Source organism: Orycteropus afer, unplaced genomic scaffold (assembly GCF_000298275.1).
Source record: "Orycteropus afer afer isolate SDZICR_OR568_19922 unplaced genomic scaffold, OryAfe1.0 scaffold00250, whole genome shotgun sequence".
Lineage (NCBI taxonomy): Eukaryota > Metazoa > Chordata > Mammalia > Tubulidentata > Orycteropodidae > Orycteropus > Orycteropus afer.
In genome coordinates this window covers 3323810-3335044 of record NW_006921837.1, presented here as the reverse complement: position 1 = coordinate 3335044, position 11235 = coordinate 3323810, and the positions used below count along the sequence as shown (strand labels likewise).

The following is an 11235-nucleotide window of genomic DNA, read 5'->3' as shown; positions in this document are numbered from 1 at the left end:
GTGTTGGTGAACCTGGACCTTACTTGACAACAATAGTGTCACTTTTATGCTAAAAGTAGTTAGCAATGGACAGTTACCTAGGACATTAGCTGGACCTCTTATTCCTTGTATCATCCCCAAGCAACAGATGTTATTAAAAGAGGGAATGAACTCTTAAAAGAAAAGCTGAATAAGATAACTGGACAACCAAGACTCAACTCTCAGTGGCACACAATTTAAGGTAGTATAAACTCTTAATGTGGCTACCATTCAAAAAGATATCTCTCACTTAAATGTTAAAATTTGAAGTTTCAGAGTGGGAGAAAGCCCATATTGGATGGAAGAGACTCAGCCCACATAAATAACCCTTCCTACTCTATTTTTTTTTTTTTCCTCCCACCTATCCCTGGAAAACAGGGCAACTGAAATTTGTGAGCAGGAAAGAAGGGGGAGGGGGAGGAGACTCAAACCTGATGTTTGTTTTGTTCTGTTTTTGCTATCCACCTATACTTGCTGGATTTGGGTAATTATAGATAATGATAATGATTATGAATATGAAGTGACAATTCCTTAGATGTTCTTGACATAACCACATGTCAGAGGGTGGGAGACATGCCAGAGTTGTACAAGTTAGAAAGTAAAATGGTGATACAAATAAGAAACAAACTCCTGAACTAATTAGGGGTCAATCTGGGCATATGGTGTGGGTAAGACTGCGAAGGATTGGAAAAAAGGTTAAGTGATTGTTGCAGGGATTCATCACAGTGATCACGTGGCTCTGGAAGGAGAGGAACAATCTGGGTTGGTGAGAAAAGAACACCTTAGATACTGGAAAGTCAAGGGTGGAGGAAGGGACTGTCACTCTTTCTCAGCTATTGTCTGCGGGAGCATCTGGCCAATTCAACCCACACTTCTCCTACAACCCTCACCTTTAACATTGGCCAACAAACAATTTTAAAACTCTCAGAAACTTCCTAACAGCCACTGACTCCAGAAAGGAACAGACTCCACTCCAAAAGCCAGAATAAGATTAACTATCTGGACACTGAGATGATGCCCTTTAGCCACATCCTGTTATTGTTGGATTCTTTTGTACATTCTTCTCAGACTACCACTGATTGCTCTACACTGTCAGCATGACTGGTAATGGCCAATCATTGCCCTGAATTAATGACATATTTAGCTGGCTGAGCCTGGATGGGGAGCCTGGCCACAGTCTATTCTCCAGGAGGGCCTGAACACCCTCTGCGCAGTCACAATCATGGTCATTCTTGTCTAATGTTGCCTAATACAAACGAAATGGATTTGTCCAAGCCTCTATCAATACAACTAATTAGAGTATTTGGTGGCCTCTCTCTGGTGGCCTGTGGTCTAGAGAATTCTTAGCTGGATGTGTGAAAAGTCAGTGGGCGGAGGAGTTGTAGGGGAATAGCCCCACCACAGCTCCCTGGCAATCTTGCACATATCTACATAGGCAATGCAGGCAAAAGCTTGAACAGCAGATTATCTGAGTTTTGGCAAATCACCATGTAATCCTTCCAGAGCACAAGGGGATGGGAAGAGCTTTGCAAGGCATCTCCCGCTCCCCTATCTCCCAGCAGAGGCTATCAGGATTAGCTACATTTTATAATACCACTTAGTTACAGTTTAGAATTGGCTCCTCAGCAGTGAGGTGCCCCACTCATTGCAGTCATGCAGCTCCTTTTATTTCAACATCGTTTGTTTTTGGAGTGTGAGATGAGGACTTGCTGGGAGTTGGCACATTTGGCCCCTCTTTCTTTTGCTGTGTATGTAAGTAATAAATGGTGTAAATCCAAAAGTGGCTCAGTGTATCTTTACTAACCAAATCAGTCAGGCCTTGGCCTTAGCGTTGCCTGCTGTTCTGTGCTTGACAGAAAGAACAATGGAAAGAGGAATAGTATGGGTAAACATAATAGGTCATCTATTTGATCTATCCATCTCCTTGTTAGTCTTCTAAAAGTTTTGACAAAAACACTGAGCAGAGCCATAAGAGTCCTTCCTTCTGGTGGACCATTACCTAGTAAACAGGTATCTTCAGAGCTTATTGCTCAGTAGCTAAAACCTCATAATTGTTTTGTCATGTAGTCCAGTTTGCTCCATTCTTTTCCCAAGAAAAACTATGGGAACTTTTGTTGTATGTTCAACCTACGTAGTAACTGACCTTCACCATGGTTAAGAGTCCCAGCTTCCTTCTCAGCACCCACAGCTAGTGTCCATTCACGAGCTTCTCCAGTGTCCTCTTAAAAGCAAACATGGGAACCAGTATGAGGTCTTCTTTTCTCACAGGTACAGTATCTGCAAGCTCTCAGGACCAGGAGAGCTATAAAGCATCCAAGCACCTGAGCCTTGTTCACTCTGCTTTGTGATGTTAGACAAACCATTTCCTCTCTTTTGGCCTTATTTCAACTGAAAAACTGACAAGTTAAACATTTATTCATTCTTTTATTCAACAGATACTCATTTTTTGGTACTTAAAGAAATAGAGCGCTAGATGACAGGCATTGGACGGATGTTACAAGGCACAAAAACGGGTAAGTCAAGTATGTATTCTGCCTTCTGGGAGTGTAAAACCTAGTAAAGGGAGGCAGATAGACGAACAGGTGCAGTAAAGTCAAGTATGGGCTGCATATATCAGCATCCATCCATACTACGGTGCCAGGGTGTGCAGACGAAAGGTTGGTTAGTGGGAGGAGGACGGCTGGGAAAGGATTTCCCAAGAACCGCTCTCTCCAGCCGCCTGTTCCTGTGGAGTTGGGTAACGGCTTCCTCTGGGAGGTCAGGGTCTCGGCGAGATCTAGACTAAGTTCCCCTCCTTCTTGCTCCGCGGGGTGGGGAAGGAGGACCACAGAGACGCAACTCCCTCCACGGTCCTAGAGAAGCCAGAGCAGCACGAGTGCGGCTGCCGCGGTCTCCCGGACGCCGAGGTCTGGGGGGCGCAGAGCGCGAGGGCCTGGCGGAGCACCCATCCAGGGTGTAGCCCCGGCTCGGGGGCGCTGCGCAGGTCCACTCGGTGCTCAGCGCCGTTTCCAGAACCCCGTCAGTCTCCAGTCAGGCCGGCGCGCGCTAGTTTCCCCGGAGGGCGGCCGGGGCCATGGCTACCGCGGCCCAGGCAATCGGGGCCTGCTTCAGCTGTGCCCTCGAGCTGCTGCCCGTACGTCCCGCGCTGCCCCGGGCGCTCCGGGTGAGTGCACTGTGGGCGTCTGGAAACACACTCAGCCTTGCCCCGGGCTCTAGCCACAGATAAGGGGCGGAGAGGGGGCAGTGCGGCCACGGGGAAAGGCGGGTACAGCTCCGAGTGGAGGGCCCCGAGGGGTAGGCAGGGTTCAAGGTGGAGTTGAAACCCCTACACTTGAGTTGGCAGGGAAGCAGGTGTGCAGCTGCACCAGCTTGAGCTGTTGTTTGCCGTCGAGTCGGCTCCGACTCATAGCGACCCCTCCTTGGGTTTCTGAGGCGGTATCACTACGGAAATAGATTGCCCAACCTTCCTTCTGAGGAGTGGCTGGTGGGTCTGAACTGCTAACTTTCTGGTTAGCACTGACTCGGAAGGAAGGTTGGGCAATCCTACTTCCGTAGTGATACTGCCTCGGAAACCCAAGCGCTATGAGTCAGGGCTGACTCCACGGCAAACAACAACAACAAGGCACTATGCTACCAGAGTTCCCCCACCTTGAGCAAAGGGCGAAGTATTAACAGCGCTGTGGGTAGCAGCGAATGGTCAGAATTTTAATTAGCCTAGGTTTACAGCCCTGGTAGTGTAGTGCCTAACAACAACAACAACATTGTTACCAAGGGTTAGTGACCTCTGAAGGAGGACACACTGAGCAGGCATGGGATCTGGAACACTGGTGGTTGTTTTGAGTATAGAGAAGACATAAGAAAATTGATGGCTGCTATTTTATATCTTCTCTGTAAGTAGGAGATGAAATCTTCTGCTTAGCATGTTGTTGTTGTTGTTGTGTGCCATCAAGTCGGATCCAACTCATAGTGACCCCTCCTTGGGTTTCCAAGGCGGTATCACTACAGAAGTAGATTGCTCAACCTTCCTTCTGAAGAGTTCAAACCCACCAGCCTTCTGGTTAGCAATCAAGTGCCTTAGGCACTATGCTACCAGAGCTCCCTCTGCTTAGCATACCCTGAGATATTCTGAATCCAAGAACCTAACAGGCTTCTCCTCTATTACCTTTTAGGCCTGTTTCTACCTCTTACTCCCGGCCTAGGCCCTGGGGTTGTGCTGGGGGCATTTAAACACCTGTTGTTTCAGGAGTCAGTGACCTTTGAGGACGTAGCTGTCTACTTCTCTGAAAATGAATGGACCAGCCTGGCCCCTGCCCAGAGGGCTCTGTACAAGGATGTGATGCTGGAAAATTATGGTGCTGTGGCTTCCTTGGGTGAGGGTCTCTCCCTTTGGGTTCTGTCTCTGCCCTCCAGAGTTTCCAGGTTCCTTCTACTTCAGAGGCCCAAGAATCATTGATAATCCTGAGCTGAGTGGTAGCTTCAGGCTCTTGGATTCTTTATGGTCCAACCTCAGAGGTTGCTAAAAAGTGGAAGTCCTGGTGTCAATTTGGGCCCCACAGAGGGCTTCCTAGATATGCTACCCCCACCTCCACCCCACTTGTTTTGGTGCAGTGGGAAGAGAGAAGATTCCTGGAACTCTACTGAGCTCTCAGTTCCCCACACTACTGTTCAGTAAGGGAGATCCTGGCCCAATAGTGAACCTCCTCATACAGATGTCTGAACTTGAGAGCTCTAAGAAAGAGAAGACAAGAAAGCTCAATTCCTCAGTGAGTGAAATCACCTATTTGCTCACTCAAACTGTTATTAAGCTCTTCTTACTTACTCTGTCAACTTCTCGACCTTTGTAAGCCTCCTGGCCCTTTCCCCTGGGTCTCCTGCCCCTTATCCTTTCTTGTTCTCTCTAGTTACTTCCCTTCTTTCCCCTCCTGCCCTAGATGACAGAGGTCTGGGAAGAGCCCTGAAATTGCTCTTTTGACTCCACTCACCAGCTTGTGCCATTTCCTTCCCTTCAAGGAGCATTTCCATTTCCCAAACCAGCTCTGATTTCCCAGCTGGAACAAGGAGAAGAACCCTGGTGCTCAGCTCCTTGGGGAGCTCTGGATGGAGAGGGCCTGTGGGACATTTCCTCAGGTGAGTGAGGACACGTGGCAATTGTCTGACCAGTTCTCTTGCCTTGATCTTTAAAATGTAATAGGTGTGTGTTCTGTTAACCCAGTTCTGTAGATACTAGTGGAATTCCCATTTTTCTCTGCGTTCTCATGTTTTTCCATCTTCTCAAATTCTTGTTTGGTTTATCCCACTTGCTCTCGGCTCCTGTGTACCATTTGTATTCACCTGTTTTACTTCTAACTTGTCTCTGCACTTCTTAAGATGGCCACCATTTATCTTTACTCTCTGACTTTCTTGTTTACTCTCTGATCTGAAGTGGCCTTTCTACTTCCCCAGCCTTATAGTCTTCCAGCAGAAGATTGTGACTCTGCTCTTGGCAGGTAATCTTTATCATTAGAAGTTGAGAAGTCTCAATAACTCTCAGTTGAATAGTTCAGTTCCTCTTCCGAGGAATTGCTGGTGGGAAAAGCTCTGGGATTCCTTTAGGCTTTTCTGCTCCTAGTTTCCAAGAGAGTCTTGTGTCTCCCTACTGCCTCCCTGGTCTCATTCTATCTTCTTCCTACTAAGGCTCTTCTGTATACACAGAGAGACTTAAGCTTGGTCTTCCCCATTCTCACAGTTCTTTGCTGTATCTGGCAATCTTTCCATATTATAGTATTTTTAGTTGCAAGTAACAGAAAACCAAACTCTAAGTGACTTATCAATGAAGAGGAATCTACTGTTTAATGGAACTGGAAGTACATAGGTAAAATGGGCTACAGATACACTTTGATCAGAATTCTTGTTTCTTTTCTGTCTCCTTGTATGTCAGCTTTGTCCACAGTCTGGATCCTCTTATGGTTGTAAGGTGATTGGTACTTGTACCCAGACCTTTTTGCTTCTTTCTTCATACCTATGGGGAGAAACAGGGTAGGTCTTCCTCAGCCTTGTAATAATTGTGAATCCAAGTCCCAAATATTGCTCTAATTGGACCATTTTAACTCATATGCTAGCTCTAAATCACTGTGACCAGGGAAACACTGTGCACTGATTGGCTTGATTTGGATTGCCTATCCCTGAACCAATACTGTTGTAAATAGGATGGGCTTAGACTGATTGACTTCTACTAGTCAAGGCCTACCCACATTGGGGGGAGGTTAGAACTGATACAGGAAGACAACCACAATGTCCTCTGTGCTTTTTCAGGATCTTAGTCCTTATTCTTCTGTCTGTAGGAATTTCCCATCTTTTCTTTAGGCAGAAAACCAACAGCAAACTTATTCCTTGAGCAAAACTCCAAATCTCTGACCTGTAGCAGCTTATCTGGAGCACATCTGCCCCTACTTAAAGTCCACTTTTGTCTGAGAGAAGAAAATACTCAGGGGATACATAGTCCCTTGCTTTAGCAATGTAAAAGGTTATCATTTAGAGAGTGTAAAATTGCTCTGAATCTTAGGAGAGTTTAGATGGTAATGACAAAGAGGTCTTAGCTTAGCTTGAAAAAGTTTATCAGAATGGACCTGTTTGAATAGAGGTGTCCATCAGTAGAGTAAGGTATGACTTCTGGAAACAGCTGATGAGGCTTGAGGCCATTTCTTTGTTGTTGTTTTTAGGTGCTGTCAAGTCATCTCCAACTCATAGCGACCTCATGTACAGCAGAATGAAACACTTCATGGTCCTGTGCCAGCCCCATGATCCTTGCTATACCTGGGCCCATTGTTGCAGCTGCTGTGTCAATCCATCTCATTGAGGGCCTTCCCCTTTTTTGTTGTCCCTCCACTTTGCCAAGCATGATACCCTTCTGCAGGGATGGTCCCTTCTGACAACATGACCAAAGTAGGTGAAACAAAGCCTGGCCATTCTCGCTTTCAAGGAGCATTCCAGCTACACTTCTTCCAGGACAGATTTGTTAGTTCTTTTAGCAGTCCATTGTGCTTTCAGCATTCTTCGCTGACACCACAACTCAAAAGCATCAACTCTTCTTCAGTCTTCTTTTTTCATTGTCTAGCTCTTACATGCATGAGGCAATTGAAAATACCATGGTTTGTGTCAAGCACACTTCAGTCTTCAAAGAAACATCTTTGTACTTCAGCACTTGAAAGAGGTCCTTTGCAGCAGATTTGCCCAATGTTATATGACGTCTGATATCTCACTGCTGTTTCCATTGGTGTTGATTGTAGAACCAAGTAATATGAAGTCTTTGACAACTTCAATGTTTTCTCGATTTATTATGATGCTGTTTATTGGTCCCATTTTGAGGATTTTTGTTTTCTTTATATTGAAGTGTAATCCATACTGCAGACTGTAGTCTTCAATCTTCATCAGTAAGTGTTTCAAGTCATCCTTGCTTTCAGCGAGCAAAGTTATGTTGTCTGCATAATTCAGATTGTTAATGATTCTTCCTCCAACCTTGATGCCATGTTCTTCTTCATATAGTCCAGCTTCTCTGATTAATTGCTCAGCATAGAGATTGAATAAGTATGGTGAAAGGATACAACCCTGACATACTCCCTTCTTGATTTTAACCATGCAGCGTCCCCTTGTTCTGTTTCAATGACAGCCTCCTGGTCTATGTACAGGTTCCTTATGAGCACAGCTAAGTGTTCTGGAATTCCCATTCTTCCCAATGTTATCCATAATTTGTTATGATCCACACAATCAAATGCCTTTGAATAGTCAATAAGACATAAGTAAACACCTTTCTGGTATTCTCTGCTTTAAACCAAGATCCATCTGACATCAGCAATTATTTGTCATTCCACGTCCTCTTCTGAATCCAGCTTGCATTTCTGGAAGAAGCCATTTCTTACAGATGTCATAGATAACCCCTCATTGAACTGCCTCAGGTCCTTTGTGGAATTCAAAGGCAATAGATAGATGGATAGGAAGGAAGGAAACTGAAATAGTGATTTTCCAACATAGCCTGACTAGACAGAAAGTTCCCAAGAAAAGTTATTTGAAATTCATCCTATTCTGATTCTTTTGCTATGTGAACTGGTTTTTGCCTTCAAAGGGAAAATGGAGAAGGCTTAGTCTTAGATTTTTAAGGAGTTAGGTCTAGAGAGGGTCCAAGAAGCTTGTGTTGGCACACGAAAACTTGATTAAGTTTCTTTCCCAATTTTCCTATTTCTTCTTCTTGACATTTTAAAATGGGTTACATGTTTTTGTCTCTTTGGGAATTGATGGAATTGCAACTTTCCTGTATCTCTATTTCCTATCCTTTATATTAGTTTTCCCCTCAAGTTTCAGATCATCTACATTACCAACACCCACCCTCATTCTCCTGCTGCCACTTCCATCTCCTCTCTTTTCCTAGTGGACCCTGTTCCTCTGACTGAGCTGGCCTTATTTGTATCTTGACACTGGCAGGATATCCATTTCTAAAGCCTGCTGAGATCTCCCATCTTGAGCAGGTAGAAGAGCCACTGAACATGAGACTGCAAGGAGAGGGTCCAAACCTAATTTATACTGGTAAGTGAGAGGGAAATGAGAACTTTTCTCCCAGTCACACGTTTTCCTGTGCCTTTCCTTTGTAAAATGTTAAAAATCCATTTCATGGTTCATGCTGTAAATGAAAGACTCTCCAGCAGCCTCCAAATCTACTTAAACCCTAATATTACAGCTTTCATGAGGTCAAGCTCAGTTAATTAAATTAGGATGAGTCTTGGGTCCTAGGACCAAGCTGCATATATTGCCTGCCTATCTGGCCACTCTAGTCAACCAATATTTTTAATGTAAATGCTAAATTTTGCTTATTGCTTTAGTTGGCAGGGATCCAAACACAAGTAAGCTATGGCTTCTATCCTGGAAGTTTTCACAGTCTAATGGGACAGTCAGATACATAAATGCATAATTCTAGCAAAATGATGATGCTTTAACATAGATGTGAATAAGCTCTTTCAGAACAAAGGGGAGGGAATATTTGCCCAACTCTCCCTGAAGTAGTAGGTGGAAACATTTTTTATGGTAGGCCTGGTGACTGGATTGAGTGAAAAGACTACATTTCTGTTGATTAGTGTTGAGAAGTGAGAGAAAGGTCCTTCTTTGCCCCCTGTGTGACAAAGCTCAGGTATACCACAAAGGATTTTTTTTTTTTTTTTAATTTCTGAACAAGTCCTCTGCTCTGAATTTTGACCTGTTCTTCTTCTCATACTATAAACTGGACTGAGCTACCTAAAAGGAATTTCATTTTCTCACTTGGATTCAATGCAACTGTTTCCTAAGATTCCACCATGTGCTTGAGCTGGTGCTGGGAATCACAGCCCTCAGAGGCTCCCTGTCTAGTTTCCACCTTTTTAGCTTTCCCTTACTTTCTGTATGATAACCTTGCTTTGCCATTTTCTGTTAGGATAAGGCTTTCGAGATCTGGGGGTGGCACTTGGAGAGAAATGGACATATTTATACCATTTGGTGGGTTTTGATAACAATTGCAGCTCTGATTTCTTCTTTCAGAGGGTGTGTTGAAGAGTGAAAAAGAGGATTTTGTTCTGAAGCAGGAATTTTTTCAGGAGGCACATGACCATATAGTGCTATCAAGTGGACCCCAGTGGTATGGCTCCCAGGAATTCTGGTTTGGAAAAACCTGTGAAGAGGAGAAAAGACAGTTAGGAAGATGGCCCAATGAGGACAGCATGGAGAGCACTACAAATGATATTATAGAAGTGATTGTCAAGGATGAGATGATCTCAGTAGAAGAGAGTTCAGACAGTACCAATCTCAATACCCACCTTACTATACATCAGAAAATTCTAAGTGAGCAGCTATTCTATATATGTGAAGATTGTGGCAAGTATTTTTATCAAAATGAAGACTTTGATCAACACCAAAGAACTCATAATAAAGAAAAAGTCTATGGTTGTAAGGAATGTGGGAAGGCTTTCCGTTTTAGATCACATTGCATTTCACATCAGAGAATTCACACTAGGGTGAAACCCTATGAATGTCAAGAATGTGCTAAAGCCTTTGTTTGGAAGTCAAACCTGATTAGGCACCAGAGAATACATACTGGAGAGAAACCTTTTGAATGTAAGGAATGTGGGAAGGGCTTTAGTCAGAATACAAGCCTTATACAACATCAGCGAATCCACACTGGGGAGAAACCATATGTGTGTAAAGAATGTGGAAAAAGCTTTACTCGGAACCCTGCCCTTCTTCGACATCAGAGAATTCACACTGGGGAGAAGCCTTATGAATGTAAGGTCTGTGGGAAAGGCTTCATGTGGAACTCAGATCTTGCTCAGCACCACAGGGTCCACACTGGGGAGAAACCTCATGAGTGTACTGAGTGTGGGAAAAGCTTCATTTGCAAGGCACACCTTATCCGGCATCAGAGAATTCATACTGGGGAAAGACCCTATAAATGTAATGATTGTGGGAAGGCCTTCAGTCAGAATTCTGTCTTAATTAAGCACAAGAGGCGCCATGCTAGAGAGATACCCTATGATTGTCCCATTTCTCATCTTGAACATTAGAGAATGCATAATGGCGATACTTGTTTATAATTCCCATGCTACAGGAACCCCAGAGAGAAAATAAGGTGACCTTCTACAATTTAACTCTTACCCTAATAGCCAGTAATATCTTGCCCCTTATTCTGAACAGATACCTAGTAGTACTCTTAACAAGACTGGGTATACCCATGTTTATACCAGCCACTATTTAGTGTCAGGTGCTTTAGGTGCATTATTTAATTTTCTTAACAATTCTTTTAAGGTAGGTACTCATCCTCATTTTACAAATAAGGAATCTGAGGTTGAAAGAGGTTTTTTAAAAACTCATTCAAGATTACTCAGCTATGTGATACAGTTGCAATTGAAACCAGGCCTATCTGACTCCAGAGTCCACTGTTTTTTTAATTATGCTTATTCCTGCCTCTACCCATTTTTATTTGCTCCAGTTTTTCTGAGCTAAAAGTTTCCCTTCATGTTAGATCCAGCTTTTTCAACTAAACAGACTTCTTTTTCTATCCTTCTTGTAATTAGCACACTCAAGTGGTATGTGCTGTCTTGTATTTTTCTGATAGTCTCATATTTGTTAGTCTTGAGCCTAGCTAAATTCCTCTTTGAGAGCCAGTGCTGCATTTCTTTTGTTTCTCTTATTTTAAAATTTATTTATTTATTCCTAGATTTAACA

General features: G+C 43.7%; 1 protein-coding gene across 1 annotated transcript; it reads left to right on the top strand.

Moving 5' to 3' along the window:
* The first annotated feature begins 3091 nt into the window (after positions 1-3091).
* Positions 3092-10574, top strand: ZNF662 (zinc finger protein 662). Its single transcript, XM_007949681.2, has 4 exons — positions 3092-3181; positions 4262-4388; positions 5032-5145; positions 9556-10574. The coding sequence occupies exons 1-4, from the start codon at positions 3092-3094 to the stop codon at positions 10572-10574; spliced, it is 1350 nt and encodes a 449-aa protein (XP_007947872.2).
* The last annotated feature ends 661 nt before the right edge of the window (positions 10575-11235 follow it).

Excerpts from the sequence above, each read along its gene's own strand:
- ZNF662 (XM_007949681.2), top strand. The coding sequence starts at position 3,092 with ATGGCTACCGCGGCCCAGGCAATCGGGGCCTGCTTCAGCTGTGCCCTC. Across the intron at positions 3,182-4,261 it reads CGCTGCCCCGGGCGCTCCGG|GAGTCAGTGACCTTTGAGGA; the intron begins GTGAGTGCACTG and ends CTGTTGTTTCAG. Across the intron at positions 5,146-9,555 it reads CCTGTGGGACATTTCCTCAG|AGGGTGTGTTGAAGAGTGAA; the intron begins GTGAGTGAGGAC and ends TTCTTCTTTCAG.